The sequence below is a fragment of the Dermacentor variabilis genome, chromosome 7 (assembly GCF_050947875.1).
Source record: "Dermacentor variabilis isolate Ectoservices chromosome 7, ASM5094787v1, whole genome shotgun sequence".
Classification (NCBI taxonomy): Eukaryota; Metazoa; Arthropoda; class Arachnida; order Ixodida; family Ixodidae; genus Dermacentor; species Dermacentor variabilis.
Window position 1 is genome coordinate 35,252,569 of NC_134574.1, and position 17,438 is coordinate 35,270,006.

At 44.9% G+C, this 17,438-nt stretch overlaps 1 protein-coding gene across 1 annotated transcript in view; it reads left to right on the plus strand.

Moving 5' to 3' along the window:
* Positions 1–17,438, plus strand: part of PolQ (DNA polymerase theta) — a 206,752-nt gene that overhangs the window by 156,979 nt on the left and 32,335 nt on the right. Inside the window, exons 21-22 of the mRNA XM_075700430.1 lie at positions 7,632–7,839; positions 15,092–15,276. Of these exons, the coding sequence (XP_075556545.1) occupies positions 7,632–7,839; positions 15,092–15,276 (393 nt within the window). The remainder of the gene's footprint in view (positions 1–7,631; positions 7,840–15,091; positions 15,277–17,438) is intronic.

Consider the following 17,438-nt stretch of genomic DNA (forward strand, 5'->3'; position numbering starts at 1 on the left):
GACGACAGGGACAGATGGTCACGTACAACGACATACTGACACACTACACGAAACAAAGAGAAGCATATCCCCAATTCCACAAACAACTCAACAGGTCTCAAGAAAGAGATTGGAAAAAGTTGCAAACCAGAACGTTCCGAAACCCAGTACACTTAAACAGAATAAATTCAACACAATACCCAGACGCGAGCTGCAAGCTCTGCAAACACGAACAGGCAGACATGGCACACATCTTGTGGAAGTGCACACAGATAAGATCAGTATATGTAGAGGACAAGATAGAACCGGACCTTCTCGAGGAGCGATGGCTAAGCGCTCTGACTAGCTCGGAACTAGACGACCAATTATGGGCTATCCAGCGGGCCCGGGCAGCGGTGGAAAGGCTATGCCTTACCGCACATAATGCCCCGGAGGCCTGAGCCCGGGCTAGCAACCTCGCAGGTCCTTTTCCCATTAAAGTTTTTTCCCTGTCTGAAAGATTGTTATAGGGAAAGCCTCAAAATTTATCATTCTGTCCATCAACTCATCAGTTCATAAGTTGTCACCACATGAGCTATCCACGAAAATGTCGCTGTTGCTATTTTCCATAGATTCCACCACCAGGCACCACCGAAGCACCGTATAATAAGAGTGATGTGCGCAAAACACGTTGATGCTGAGAAAACTACTGACAAAAAGGTAGCTCCAGGTTGCCTCCAAAGCGCAAGGTTTCTTGCTTTCCTGTTTATTTTTCACATTTCTTGCTGTGTCTCGCTCGAGGTAGACACCTAACTATGTCAAAGCGCAAGCGTGCGTAAACGATACCATCTTAAAAGGGCAAAGTGCGACCGTGTGGCATCCCCACAAGTACGAAGGTGACATTTCACTGCTTGCATAGCTAGTACAGCCGCAGAAAAAAGTGCCAAAGAAGGAGGTGTGCGCAGAAAGAAGAGTGAAAAAAGGAAGAGACACGCCTCTGTTGTTAGGCGACACTTTTCTGGGCGGAACATGTGCTCACAAAACCCAATGTGCCGGTGCCTGCGCTCGCCCGCATTCTCATTTTGTCGGGTGCCGTCTCACGTTTTCCGAACCCATGCTCCGCGACATCTGCTCTCTGCACCTTGTCGTTTCGGCTGCCATGAACACTCAGGTGTTGTGTACGGGCTGAGAGTATGTCAGGACAGCTGAGGTTGACTTTCCAGCTGCTGAGAGATAATCTTAATTATGACGAAGTTCAGGCCTCATACCGATGAGCTTGCTATCAGTTGATAGAAGTAGCTCATATTTGAAAATATTTACATCTGTATGCATCTCCTTTACATTTCTATTTGAAAATGTTGAACTCGATTTGGAATGGGCTTTACCATTCCTTTTTTCGAACATATTTTATTCGCTTTGCTATTTACTAACACCTTCCTTCTGTTTTCTTTTTCGATAAAGTAAATATTACTCCTGACTATTCAAAGTGGAGTAAGTCATTTTTTGTTTCAACATGCTTACTAGAGAGTGATAGCATCGGGTGACATGGTGTCAGCCCGTCTTGACATAAAACAAAGTGCTGTTTCATTCAGGGAATTATGCAAAGGCACTTGGGGAAAATGTGGAAAACTTGGGGAATTTGGAAATGTCAACTTGGTAGACACCGTGAACACGTTACTTGGCATCGCTCTGCTTTGTCATCGGCACCACATGGGTCGACTGTGGTCGGCACCGATGGTAAAGTGTAGCAAGTTTGCGGGGCATGTTTTCACACACCCCCCTCCCCCTTTTTATTTTCCAATGCATCAATCTGCCGTTTGTGTAAATTCGTCTGTCTGTGTCAGTGTTGCCACATCATATTTTCGAGCCTGCCATGAAGGGCCGCTTGAAGCTATGAAAAGAGCTCCTATACGAATGGCTTTCGTGACGAGGAGTCACCGTATGGTATTTCACAAAGATGGCGTCCGTAAACAATGATCATCTCGTGCACTCGCTTTCGTAGGCAAGGGGATTTGTCGCCTTTCTGAGGGTCATGCAACCACAGTGAATAGATCTGCATTGATTCAGCATGAAACCGTAGCTTTAGTCGCCGACACCCGATGACACGTCTAGACAGTATGGCCAGTAATGTGGCCGTGACGAAAATTTGCCACTGGCCGATGTAGTAGCGGGCTACGAACCGTCGAGGAAAGCTTGTCGCCACTGTTCCTAGGGGTGGCTCATCAGTGATCGGTCGTGGGATCGCACATGCAGGTTAGATTGACTGCCTTTGAAGTGGGGTTCAGGTCCACGGTCGACCAGCCAGCAACTACCGTGGGCACGGATGCAAAGTTTGCCTGTGTGCTTACATGTGGGTAGAAAGCTGCAGACTGCACGAACCTGCATGTGTGCTTGAGCACTGAACTCGCGTAACCGATGCGATCAGCGTACGTGCCTTCTGGTGGCTAATCGGCCCGATCAATCAATTCACACATGCTTCCGTGCTTCCCACTTGTGCTTCCTTCGTTGTTCCCTCCGTTCACGTACCGGTAATTGTTTCGATTGGTCCAGTCGACTTGGTCGAACCTTGTACCGCACGTCGTGGGAACATTGCATGCATAGAGGCACCAACCATGGCCGGGTCATTCACTGTGGGTACTATTTGAAAAATCAAATACTAGATATTCAATTTACAAATCAAGTTATTTGAAAGTTCACTATTCGATTCAAAATAAAATGTTCGAGTATTCGCACACTGCTAGAAGGATTAGCTGCTCATGTACATCAGGATGATAGTATTCTCATGAAAAAGACAAAGCTTTAGCTCGGGCCCAACTCCGATGCCGCCCATTCAAGTACAAGTAAAATGCAGAAACACTTTTCTCAGATAACCACAGGGCCAATTTCAATGAAGGTTGTTGCAGTTGAGAGAGAAAGTTAAATTCTAGTGACTGTGGGAAGCAGAATTTCGATTTACGGTCTTCATTATTTAAAAGGAATTTTAAAAAATTGGTATGCTTGACATAAAATTAAGGCCTGAAGTTTACAATTTCGTAGATCTGCACCAAGAACAGATATCACAGTTCTGTCAACTGCATCCGTTAAAACATCCAAAGCGGACAAATTTGATGTATCAGTTTATATCTTACGTGAATTTGTTGCATTGTTTACAGGAGTATTGCAAGTCCCACACACATATTAGTGTTCTAATTCAGAGCCACATGTAATACATCAATTTTGCCCACTTTCAGGGTACCGTTTGATGCAATTTAGAAAAATGTGATATCGTTTTTCATTGCTGAGTTAACCTCAATTAAGTTAACTGGATAGTCTCATTTTCTGAAAATTTGTGATTTTCAACAAGTTTTATATAAAAGTTGATGGCCTAAATAAAAAATTCACTACCAACAATTGCTACTAGATTTTAATTTTCTCTTTTAAATGCAACAAGCCTCATCAAATTTGGTGGAGTGGTCGCCAAGAAAAAAGATTTTACCTTATTTAGACTCCCAAACTAAAAATGCTTCCTCTTAAATGAGATAATATATGGCAGTACTGTAAAGCCTCTGTAATTCATATTTCATGAGACCAAGAAAAATGTATTAATTAACTGTATGTTGAATTACCTAAGGTATCGGAAAAACAAATGCTTCCTAGATCAACACGCTCTTAATACTGGAGGAATCGGCAAATTCTTTTCCGTTTTGAACAAAAGCAGCGCAGACACTGCAATTCTTGTCATCTCGTGACTGATTAGCATTCACAGCGACGTAAGACCCATGCCTTTGTCCGGCTCCTACCACACGCACATCCCAATTATTTTTTTGACAGTGAGCTGGTCGGCAACAAATTGTTTGTTCATCGCGATGTAGACAACGAATTTGATGTCAGCGGCGTAAGGGCCGCGTCAGAATTATTCTTTATCCTTGACAGCTGCCACCGTGTTTGTGATAGTGTGTATGCATTGCATTGAGTCATAACAAAACTACTGCTCACTCTGACATCTGTGGACAAAACCGGGGTTGCTGTCCGCACAATCATGGACGGAAACCACGCAGTTATGGAGGTATGCAGCGAATGCGGCGTCATGTGCGCTTGTAAACAAAGAATAAACGCTATAAAGGCACAAATAGGCATGAACCGCTCTGCTGTTCTTGTCATTTTTGCTCGGTTTCTGCTGAGGACTATCATGATGTAGACTGTCGCTTTGTCGTTGCGGGTTGCTCACACCACTTTTGCTCTTTTGTGTTGCACTTTTGTGGCACTCTGCGCTCACCGTGCTCTGAGATTGCAACTTGATGTGGTCGTTCACTTTGTGCTTGCACATTGGTGAGGCATAAATGCCATGACACTTGTTGATGTTTGCTAAAGGCATGACATTTGCGCTCTTCGTTAGTTTCAGTTTTGGAAGTTGTCTCGAATTCATTACGATGCAGAAAGTAGCAGTGTCAGCGTTTTGGATGTCTGAAAACAGTTATGCTCAAGTGACAAGCTTCAAATATTACATTAGGATCCATTGTCTTGGCTCTGTACCAAGCATACTGTCTTTGCACAGTGCCTGTAACAGCGCAGCTGTAAATGCCAACGTCTCCGGTGCCATCAAAGCAATCCACGCGAAAGTGACCAAAAATATTACTAGCGATATTTTGGAAAGGCTCCAGCTGGTCTATGTGTCGCCAGTAGGTTTCTATTTTCATGATTTTGCTTATCTCGAAACCTCACTTCACACTAAATTTTTTCCACTCTCTTGAGTTTAGAATTAAGGGGGTTTACTGTGCTGGGGGGGGGACAGAGCTGTTGACAGTTGCGCTGATGTAGACTCCTTGCAACACTGTGCTCTACCAAAGTGCATGGGTCTCTGATTGCATTGTGCAACTGTCTACTCTCACCTGCTGGCTATAATATTTTCGTAGTGACACAAGCTTCCTAATTGCCATACTTTTCTCTGCCAAGATACGTCGCACAACAAAAGAATCATTTAGCACATTCTGCTCACCATATGTCACCACCAGAAAGGCTGTTCACATTTCTCTCCCACTATTCAACTGAATCGGTAATGCTAAAGCTTATACTGAAAGTCCTGCCTAAATACAAATGCCACTGCCTTATACGCAACCCTTCCAGCTGAACCATGAGCTCATTGGTGCCGAAATTTCTCAGAGTTAGCATGTTATGATGGGTTCAGTTGAATCCTTTGCAGTCACGTGCACTTACCCAATTTGTGGTTGTTCCATTCAGGCACCTTTTCGCACATTTAGGCACCATGCAGCAAGAACACTCGGGTAAACAAATACAGTTAAGTGATTCAATTTGAAAAATTTAATTGTTCCTGAGGCTCTCAAAGGCACTTTAGCAAACTGTGGTAGTGCTTGAAGTACTGTCCTTGGTGGGGGCCAGGACTTGCACTGCAGATCTGCAGGGTCCTCGTTGTCACTTTCTTCTAAAGTTCTCTCGTTCGAGGATGTTTGCTGACCGTCTGAATGTAAGGTACATTCGTCTATGTAATTATGATCATTTTCTGAACCATTGAACCCGCTTGAATTTTTTCCACGAAATGCACATGCAGAAAACACTGCCATCCTGTTGGTGCTTCATGGCACAAATCGCACGAAGATCCCTTCAAGCATGGAGGAAGGGGGAAAAAAGTGCTGTCATCGTCTGGAAACATTACAAAGTGCACGTGATAGTCGAAAAAATTTCCGAAAGTTAGCACTTTCAACCCAGATAACCAGTGCACTTTCCAATGTCTGATTAGAATGGATATTTTCATGTTTCAGGAGGGGCCTGACACATGACCGCGAATGGTTAATGCAGTGTTTGCATGCATTACGGGCCTGTTTCATCTACAATAAATCCAAAGTGTGCATTGCCCACAGTGGTGCTGCTTAATAATTTTTGTTTTCAGTGCAGTGAAACAGTGGCACCATCTTCCCTTGCTATGGTGGAAGGCACCTTCATTCTATCATTCTTGTGAAGCCGTTAATCAGTGAAGAAAAGGCCAGCGTCGGTCAATTGCTTCTTTAATCTCAAATTGTCTTCATAATTAGGAAATGGCACTGCCATCCTAATTTTGTGCATTGCTGTCTGGCTAACGACACTTCTGTTCCCTATAGAAATGACTGTTTGGTATATACTGTAAAAAGTAAAATCTTTCCTTATGGCAAATCCACTCGTTTTAGTTGAGCAACTAGAATCCTCAAGGAAACATCTAGATTGCACATAGATTGCACAATTGAAAATTTGCTAGAGGAAAAACAATGCTTTTTGCTGATTGATAGTGAAAGTTGGCACATGTAGGCATCAGAAGTTACAAAGAGCTCTCTGGAATGCCCTGTTCCATCCTAGCCTCTATGGTATAGCAAGCAGGGCAGTTTGCTGCACAGAAAGTTGATTTCAAACGACCGGTAGAAAACATGAAGCCGCCCCGAATTGATAGAGGAAAGCAAATTTTCATCTGTGGAATAGAAACTATGTGTCTAGGTGAGGGTATTGGAGATCTTTGTTCAGAACAGAACGCGTTCGGACACTGCAACATCACAAAGTGGGCGGTCTGCAAAATTTGTGTGAACGGCAAGGAGAGAGCAGTCAATCCGCAAGCAGTGAACTCCCCAGAACTTTACGTACCTCATTTGTCATCTTCTTGGGGACAATATACTACAAAACAAAATGTTTCTTGCCTTCTAATGAAGGAAACTTTTATTTGAAAAAATGTAGTTTCTTTTCTCGAGCTTAGACACGTTCTCAGGTAGTAATACGTATCACTACTACAGTTTATTACTCTTAGTTTCCCTGCGTGGTCGCTAGGTGGTGTGGCGCACACCGAAAACTAACAAAGAAACGATGGGAATAGTGGCGCGCTTTTCAAGGGGCAACAACATGTCGGCGCGGTCTAGGCCAGTTGCGGGAGGCTAAAGTGAATGTGCGTTCCGTACAATTTCTGATCGTGCCCCAGATTGATTACGGGAATTCATCTTTCATGTTCTTTGTTGTTCAATTTTAGCAGGGCCTTAAAGCACTTTTCAAAAATAGTAAGGAAACATTGCCGATCTGTTGGAGAGGCTGCTGGGAACATTTGAGCCCAATATTACATAATTGCATGCTGCAGGTAATTTACAATCTGGTGTCAAAAACAGTGAAAAATCTCTTGCTCTTGCCTCCAGAATGCTGTCAAGCAGTGTCATCAAAAGCAAATAGCCTACTAATGCCATTGGCTGACTTTGTGGTCGCGAATGCATACTCAGTAATACATAATTACGAATTTTGAGTTTTATGTGAACGAAAAATATATGTCTGCAATCTCAAAAAGACAGGAAAATCTTTTCATCATTGCACTGCGTGTAACTGCACCTGCCTCGTGTGGTCTCCGAGATGGCAGCGGCATACTGCGTAGCATAGTCCACTGCGGCCGCCATGAGGTGCGACAGCGGGCCGTTTCGCCACCGCAACGCTCGACTTGTGGCCAGGGCTTTGCCCTCTTGGCTTCTCCACTGTGCAGCTTCAAACTTGCTAGCAGAGACCAAGAGAGAGAGAGAAAGTCGGGTGTCAGTGCCGTAATTCCAGTTATAATTAGAGGATTCGAAACATTTTCATGGCATGAGATTCACAAGAGACGTCCTTTAATAGTGAGGCCATTCTATGATTAGATGGAAAAAGCATTTCAGGATCCCTTTGAGACAAGGGTACTGCCATTGCAGAACCTGCGCCCACTGAGCCTGCTCCAGCAAAGACTGCAGGCAAGTGGTGGCCAACTGTCTCGAATCCGGCCGTGGAGCCAACCCTGGACGGCCACAGGTCGAGTGATGGTCACTGAACCCAACCTGCAGGGCATTTTCAAAAGCTTCACTGTTTGCACTGAGTCACCGGTCAGCATCAGCGTTCGTGCAGCCTTCCGGCCTTTCCCAGGTACAGTCATACCTCATCATATATATATATATATATATATATATACGAGAGCCAAATTTCTGTCCTTTATTTTATTATGAAGGGTCATATCTGCATATATAAGACACCATCACTGTTCTAATGCCACAGGAAAGCTTTGGTGACTGAAAGTTTATTTAACTTCTAGTTATGTGATTGTACATACTGTGAATGAAAAATGGTGGGAATAAAAAAGACTGGTGTTAGTAAAGACTTGATGAGAGTGTGAAGACAACTCTACTCACAGACAACTTTCTGTTGCTATGAAGGGAAAGTATGGAGGCAAAGCGCGCACAAGTGAGAGTGCTTCTGAAAAGAGTCCCGTGTTTTCATCCGTGTTAGTTTAAGCTGGGGAAGAGAAAACATAAACACCTCATTAGCAACAATCAACTAAGGCACAACACACCACTGAATGTAAAAGTTTACTTATTTTGTGGCTTTTCCCTTCTGTGTCTGGGCAAACACAAAACCGTCGCACATGGAAGCTGCGTCGATTCAGCATCTGTTCTGAGCAGCCAAAGGCACTGTCAAACGCTGGCAGACTACTTGGCGTGTGTGATATGTGTAGTGCGCTACACGGTGCGGTGGTTGGAGAGGACAAGAAGCAGACGACAAGTAGTGCGCATGCTGAGGCGAATTCTGTGCTAGATGGAAAACGACAATGTCGAAGAGCATCCGGCACGTGAACACACGGCGCAAGAGAAACTAAAAGAAAAAAAGCCAATCCAATCAGAAGAAACCACGGAGCTTCAAGCAGCCAATGAGCAAACGGTGAATCGGCCAGAGCGGCAGAAAAGTGAGGTGTGCTGGCAGGAGAGAGAGAGTTCCAGGAAGCGACGCCAGGAAAAGGGCGGCCACCGGACCGAGAGTTGAAGACAAACTGTTGGGTTCCAGACCCGAGCCACCAGGACTTCACCTGAACGGGGCCTCCTGCCAACCCGTTCCTGTGCATCGCCACTCTACCCAATCGGGAACTGCTGCCCGAGGCTGGCGAGCTTCTGCGCCCGTGGGCAGAACGAGAGCAGTCGGGCTACGGGCTCGAGTTCTACGCCCACTTGCCTGGCCAGAACGCCGCCGCCATCTGCTCGTGCCGCCAAGCCGCCTGCCTTCCCTCTCCAAGCCAGAGCTGCCGCACCCTGGTTGCCCATCTGGTCAATGGTCAAACACCTCGACCTTTGGTGAGACCGACACCACTTCTCTCGTCATCCTGTCTCCGCTTCTCTACGTCGAGACTACTATGTGCCCTCACAGCCGTGGTCAGCCTGGACTCGCATACTGTTAATACCATCCTAGCCCTAAGTGTGTTTTTTGCCGGGATGTTTCTTTGAGTGTTTATTTTATGTTTTTTTATCCTCGTTCTAGTTTGATTAAAAGTTTGTGTGTGTGTTTTTTGAAATGAACGGCTTTGTCCTCAATTGGGTTCTTGGAGGCTCCGCCCAGGTGGTCCATATATCTGGAGTCCCCCACTACGGCTTGCCTCATGATCAGATAGTGGTTTTGCCATGTAAAACTCCATAATTTAATTTTAATTTTTTAGCAATTTCCTGTAAGCTATTTGAGCACACCATTTACAGTGAAATGGTCAAATACCTTACTTCAGTCAGTTTCTTCATACCATCCCAGCATAGTTTAAGAAATGGACGCTTATGTATTACGCAGCTTGTCCAATTTACAGTACAGTCAACGGCTAGTTTTCCCGCAAGGTGATAATTCAGACACGTTCGCGGCACCGCCACCTACCCCATAGTCATTGAATCATCATCGTCATCATTGTCAGCAGCAGCAGCAGCAGCCTATTTTATGTCCACTGCAGGATGAAGGCCTCTTCCTGTGACCTCCAATTACTCCATTCCAACTAGCACCCGCAAATTTCCTAATTTCGTCGCACCACCTAGTCTTCTGCCGTCCTCTACTGCGCTTCCCTTCTCTTGGTACCCATTATGTCACCCTAATGGTCCAACAGTTATCTAATCTCCGCGTTATATGATGACCTGCCCAGCGCCATTTTTCTCTTAATGTCTATTAGAATATTTTCTCTACCCATTTGCTCTCTGATCCAAACCGCTCTCTTTCTGTTTCTCAAGGTTATGCCTGGCATTCTTCGTTCCATCGCTCTTTGCGCAGTCCTTAACTTGTTCTCAAGCTTCTTTGTCAGTCTCCAAGTCTCTGCCCCATATGTCAGCACCGGTAAAATGCACTTATTGTACATCTTCCTTTTCAATGATAGCGGTAAGCTCGCGATGTCTGCCGTATGCGATCCAACCCATTTTTATTCTCCTGTGAATCTCCTCCTCATGGTCAGGGTTCCCTGTGATTAGTTGACCAAGGTAAACATACTCGTTCAGAGACTCTAGAGGCTGACTTGTGATCTTGAACTCTTGTTCCCTTGCCTGGTTATTTATCGTTATCTTTGTTTTCTGCATATGAATCTTAAACCCACTCTTACACTCTCCCTGTTAAGGTCTTCAATCATTTGTTGTAACTCGTCCGCAGTATTGCTGGATAGAACAATGTCATCGACAAACCGAAGGTTGCTGAGGTATTCGCCGTCAATCCTTGCTTCTAAACCATCCCAGTTTAATAGCTTGAATACTTCTTCCAAGCACGCAGTGAATAGCATGGGAGAGATTGTGTCTCCTTGTCAGTACCTTTTCTTTATAGGTATCTTCCTACTTTTCTTGTGTAGGATAAAGGTGGCTGTGGAATCTCTGTAGATATTTTTCAGGGTATTTACGTAAGCAGTCTGTATTACTTGATTACGCAATGCCTCTATGACCGCTGGTAACTCAACTGAATCGAATGCTTTTTCGTAATCTATGAAAGCCATACAGAGTGGCTTATTGTACTCTGTGGATCATTAAAACTTTTTGGGCGAGTTGGTGCGTACTTGACATAAAAATTGTTACAGCGCAAACACATGCAACCACAAAGTATGAAGGACAGGACACAAGCGCTTGTGCCCTGTCCTTCATACTTTGTGGTTGCATGTGTTTGCGCTGTAACAGTTTTTATGTCAAGTACTCTGGGGATTTCTTGGTAACCTGATTAATGACATAGATGTGATCCATTGTAGAGTATTCTTTCCTGAAGCCAGCCCGTTCCCTTGGTTGACTAAAATTCAGTGTTGCCCTTATCCTATTGGAGATTATTTTGGTAAATGTTTTATATCATACTCGGAGTAAGCTAATGGGCCTATATTTTTTCAGTTCTTTAATGTCTCCCTTTTTGTGGATTAGTATAATGTTTGCATTCTTACAGTTTTCTGGGACCCTTGTAGTCGATAGACACTTCACATAGAGAGCTGCCAGTTTTCCTAGCATTATGTCTCCTCCATCTTTGATTAAAGGGACTGTTACTGAAGTTCCGACTACCGCGATCGAGCATTCGCATAGCTCAGTAAGATAATTCTGCAGGCGGCTAGGCTACGTTGTCGCCGATAAGTATGGCCGAGAGGGCCCTACATGCCTAAGAGATCCGCTGACGCGTCCGCCCATTGCGGGTTTTGCTAATCGTCATAGGTTGCGCGATATAGTGTCAATTCTCGGTGGCCCTAACCACTTGTTACCTGATTCTCACGTATGCACGCGGTCTTGAAGCGCCTAGGTACATGATATATTTTCGCTGAATTTTAACAGCACTGAACACTTGTGTGTAAAAATAAAAAAAGGGAAAATTTGTACCAGTACGCCTGAAATTTCCGACGTGAGAACCCTTCACTGTCTGATGTTCCAGACTTTTCCCTGTGACTGCAGGTCTGAAACGGTGTTACTGAAGCCAACGTCGCCGCCATTTTCATTATCTCGCCGCTTCGAACAGGCGCCCTTGCACGCATATCCGCTGGTAGCCGTAGCCACCACCGCAGCAACGTTAGGCCTAGCTGTTGCGACGTTCGCTGCCAAGCTCCCTGCTGTACTGTCCTGTGCTTTCCATTAAAACAATTCGCCGCTGTTAGCAATGGCACCGACTCTGTCTTTGTAATCCTCGCCAATGGCTTCGAAGCTCGGAGAGCACAACGCGTTGCATAAGGCCGTTTTCCGAAAGTCAGCTTTGGTTCTATACATCAGTGTTACGCAATGAAGCATGCGAAGACTGAAGAGGGACTATTGTCACGGGACGAAGTATTTATCCTTTAATTATACATGCGTGCACCCGCCGGCTCCTGTCACAGTACCAGCGCCAATACGCCTAATAAGTGTGCTGGCAGGCCTTCAGAGCTATTTCGGATGTGTCCGTGATGATTTTAGCCCTTGGGGCCAGTAAAAGGCATACATTCCATTTTCTGGACTGGCCCCTTTTTCGGACTTTTTCGCGGCCCCTAGGGAGTCTGAAAAATTGGATGTTGACTGTATTTCTTGATTTGTGTAAGGCTTTCTACACCGTAACAGACAACCTATTAAAATTGCAATACTTTCTGTACACATAAACCTGAAAGTTATTAATTGGATAAAAAGTTATTTAAACAGTTGCCAACAAAGCGTAGTTCTTAATGGCTAAAAAATCATCTATGGTAACCGTGATGTCTGGTGCACCACAAGGGAGTGTATTAGGACCGCTGTTCTTAATTTATATTAATAGTGTCATTGAAGATATTACCTCCCCCGTTAAGCTATGTGCAAGTGACTACTACATAGTGTTTACAGTAATCAAATCACGAAGAGATACTGATTCCTTGCAGAGCGACCCAATATTGCTATCGTGTGAAATATGCAAAATGGGCCTGACCGTCTGGATATGCTGTTGCATAGCATTCACCAAGCGTGCCCATAAATTAAAGACAAGTTTCACCATTAGCAATTCAATAATTAGCAATGAGTCCGACTATAAAGTTCTTAGTGTCTACGTTTCTGACAGCTTTAAGTGGAATAAGCACATCGCAGTTACAGAGACAAGGGCAAGTAAAATGTTGCATTTTATATGGAGGAATTTTAAGCAGGCTTCACAAACCATAAAGCAAACACTTTAGTTTTTGTATGTAAGCTCCATTCTAGATTATGCTTGTGTAATTGGGACCTTTATCAGCAGTACCTTATTGATAGACAGGAAAATGTGCAAAATCAAGCAGCTAGATTTGTAACTAATAACTATAATAAATTTTCAAATATTTCTGAAATAAGATACATTGGGATGGGAGCTGTTAACGGTAAGAAGGCAGAAACCAGCTTAAATCCTTTCATAGAATTTATTATATTAAGAATGCCATCAGTCCCCATGAATACCTCTTAAGAAACACCGTACATCTCACTTCGTCGAGACAACTTACTCACAATATTAAAACACCTGTTCAAAACGCACACTTTCTGTAGGTCGTTCTTCATAAAAACAATACATAAACAGAACAGGCCCCCAGGCAATATTGTTAGCAATACTAATAATGAAGTTCTCTCGTGTTCCCTATGATAACATCGACATCAATGGAATTATTCTCCTGAAGTGTTTCTATTGTTTTAAATGTATGTTTGTAGTAATTTTTTTGCATTCTATATAGTTTCCCATAATTTGCATGTTTTTGTTCTTTCTTATTATGTATTTTGTACAACAATCTATTGCTATTTGTGCTTTGTTGTGCCCCACGTAATGCCTTGTGGCGATGTAGGTGAAGTAGAAATAATAAAAGAAATAAATATGCACGACAGACAAAAGCGGGGAATGTGCATCACTTCATTCAGCACTTCTCCGCGCGGTCATCGGCACCGCACGCATTGACCGCGGTTGGCACCAACAGTAAAGAGTTCTCAAATGGGGAGGCCCAGGGCAAGTTCGCACGGCTTTGCCCCTGTCTGTCCCCACAGTTCCGTTTGTTTTTTGTCGGCATCCATCTGCCGTTTGTGTAAATGCGTCTGCAGCCGAGGATCAGCGCACTGTCGCATGATATTTTTGAGCCCGCCATGTAAGCCCAAAGCTAGTCTTGTGATGGGTTGCTCCAAGCTATGGAAAGAGACTGTTGTGCGCCTACGAATGGCATTCGGAATGAGAGGTCGCCATAAGGTACTTCGTGAAGCTGGCGACCGTGAACACGCAGCGGTCATCCCGTGCACTTGCATTCATTGGCGAGGCGGTTTGTCAGCTCTCGGAAGTTTGTGCGACCGCTGTGAACAGACCTGTGTTTTTGGTAACCGTAGCTTTAGTCACAGACACCTGATGCCACCACTCCGATTAGACAATGTGGTTAATAGTGTGGCCACGACAAAAATTTGCCACTGGCCGATGTGATAACGAGCCACAAACTGGCAAGAAAAGCTTGTCGCTAATGTGCTCCTATGGGTGGCTCATCACTGATAGGGTGCGAAATCCTGCTTACAGGTTAGGTTGATGGCCGTTGAAGCAGCGTTTGGGTCCGCTGTTGGGGTCCGCTCCAAAGTGTGCAAATTTGCATGGGTGAACAATGAACTCTCGTAACTGATGTGATCTGCGTGCCTCCCAGTGGCTAATCAGACCGATCTTTGCACATGCTCTTGGAGGGCCATAACAGTTCTCTTGGAGAACCATAACACACTGCTGTTATGGTTCCCGCTGTGCGCATTGCATTAATCGTTTTGATCGGTGTCATTGACCTGGATGAACCTTATAATAGAGGTCGGGTGCTGTGGGAACGCGACCCGCCATGGTTGCTTAGTGATTGTGGTATTGGGCTGCTAAACACGAGATTGCAGGATCAAGTTCCGGCCACAGCGGCTGCATTTTGATGGGGGCGAAATGCAAAAACACCGATGTACTTAGATTTAGGTGCACATTAAAGAACTCCAGGTGGTCCAGATTATTCCGGAGCCCCCACTACGGCATGCCTCATGATCAGATTGGGATTTTGGCACATAATATCCCATAATTAATAATGGGAACGCTGCGTGTGTAAAGGCACCGAAGCTACCAATATACGAAAAATCAAATTTTTGACAAATCGAATATTAGATATTTGGTTTGCAAATCAAATTATGGGAACACTCTCTATTCGATTCGAAATCAAATATTCAAGTATTTGCACACCCCTACTCATTTTAACTGTGAACTGTACCTCTAGATCTCCCAGACTTCAATTTCACAATGAAACGAAAGCTACGTTGTGATCTGCATGGTGCTCTGCAGTGGGCATAAAATGAGACGACATCCATGCGATCTGTAGTTCGCATAAAATAGGCTGGTGATGACGATAATTTGTCCGATCTCTTGAGGCTTCACACAGCGAGATTCCACTGTAAGTCATGCCCGTTTACAAGCCATGCCGTACCAATTGCTGCAGGTGCGGTTCTGCTGACTGCCGACTATTCCCAGTTGGAGCTGCGGCTCCTTGCGCACCTCTCCCAAGACGAGCAGCTGTGCAAAGTCTTCCATGCTGGCGGCGACGTCTTCCGCCGCATGGCTGCCCTCTGGAGCCGCTGTGAGGAGGCAGCCGTTAGTGCTTCAGTGCGGCAGAATACCAAACAGGCATGTTAACGACTATAATTATACATGCAGTTATTTGTGTCATAAGAGATATGTGAGGGGGTGTTGCATACTGGTGGTAAAAGGCTCTAGTTTGATGTGTGCACGTGAGTGCTGTATAGACAAGTCTTTACCCTTCAGTGTTGAATTGTTTCTTACCAGCAACCACAAATTTCCAATTTGGGCGGTGAGGTCTATAGTATTGTAAACAACCTTTGAAAAAAATCTCTGTCTTTCTAGAAGCCATAATATAGGTTTTTCTTCCAGGCATTGCCACATTTTGCTGCACAAGTTCACTTAAAACTTCCAGCCTCACAAATTTCCATGCAAATACTTTAGTTAAGTGAGTTTGCTGTTGGGGCTAGTTGGTACGTGATACCAAAAATGAAACTGTGCAAGGAATGGGGCAAGAAAGCGAGATCAACACAACGCCGACTCACAACTGAAGGTCTGTTTTGGGTGATGCTAAATATATACTCTGATAAGGCCTGGGGCAGGGGGGTTCAGATGAGCTGCAATGCCTACATGATGTGCTCTCCATCGGGAAGAAAAAGAAAAGGAAAGTTGGGTGCCGCCATGCCGCTTGGAAGTTGACAATTGAAATGCACGAGGCAACCACTCTACAGGGAATTTAGCTAAGGGACACCAACGCGCGCTAAGGAACGAGGTTAATGAGCGTGGCTAAAATTTAAGGAAAAAAAAATTAAATAAGAACTACTGGAGAAAATATTGCATATCGTATAAAAAAAAACATCAATGAATAAAATGAACTAAAATTACTTGTTCAAGTAGGTGAACTCATTTTGTGAGAGAAATACCGGCAGCTTGCTGACACATGTGTGTCTCTCCCAGAGAATTGCATAGGCCTTGGTGCCGCAGTCTCCATTACGTCCGCACACAGAGAGCAGCTTCTCGGTCACACTGTGCAGGAGGTGGCCTGGAAAGCCAGGTGCCATCGACCACAGAGCCTGTGCGTCAAAGCTCGCCCAATTCTCGGGGCAGCAGGATCTCGAGGTGGTGCTCCCGAGTGCTGTAGCCACGATCCTCCGCTTCACGAGTTTATTCTGTGGGGATGTGTATAGCAGAAAGCCTCGTTCCACTCGAGGGGCACAGTGGCAACACAGCCATTCCTCGCACTGAATAAACAGGAGGTCGAGAAACCTAACGTGGCCTCGCTCGGGGAATTCTACGGTTAAATAGAGCCACTTCATTTGTGCTTGGAAGGTGCCAACAATCTGCCCCGATAGCTGCAACCCAGCGAGAATACCCGTCTTAAAGATGACCGGGAAGTCGTCGATGTAGCAGAATGCCTTGACAATACTCGTGCCGTGGGCAGCCTCTTTTGTCGACTACTTCCTGTCCAAAGTTGGCAACAGGCAGTCATCGAGGAAAGGCGCAAGGCAAGAGCCAATTCAAACACCCTGCTTCTGCACAAAGAGTTCATTGTCAAACGTTGCAAAAGTGGACTGAGATAGAAGGAGAGCACCTCAAGAAAACTGGCGCCGTTGATGCCACAGTGGTTCTGAAAGTATGCTGTACCATACGTGTCGATGGTGTCATTCAGAAAATTTCAGAGGGTGACCCGAGGAGAAGAATAGCATAAGTTCTTGATGTCTGCGAAAAAGACACCGACATCGGTGAACTGTTGCCATTCCTGAAATTCGCACAGCCACTGGGCTGCGGACGAGGAAAGGGTTATTGATAGTGAGATCTGACACGCTTCTCGTGAGAAACTTGCTGACCACCAGGTGCCCTTTTCGGGAATGATGGCCCTGAATGGGCATTTCCTCTTCTGGGCCTCGGCCAAGAATCGAGGGACCGGCCGGGGCTTTTCCTGACTCAGGTTTCTCCAGTGCAAGCTCCTCCCATTTCTTCGTCTCCTTCTTCAACTTGCCTACTCGCTGCTTAGTTCGTCGAAATATCATCACCGAAATCCTGAGCCTCTTTAACCTGTGTTGTCAGATTCTCAAAGTTGCACTGTAAGAAGCTGCGAGCTTTTCCAACCCTAGTAAGGACACTACTTACCTGTGCAGTCCATGTTCCTTCCTTGGAAAATACTGTCAAACCTATAAAGAACTCAATAGTTCCACGCAAAGGGGGCGTTAAATCAGTTGTTTGTCATATTAGACTCGTCCTTGAAGACGCTCTAAAATTAACTGCACTGA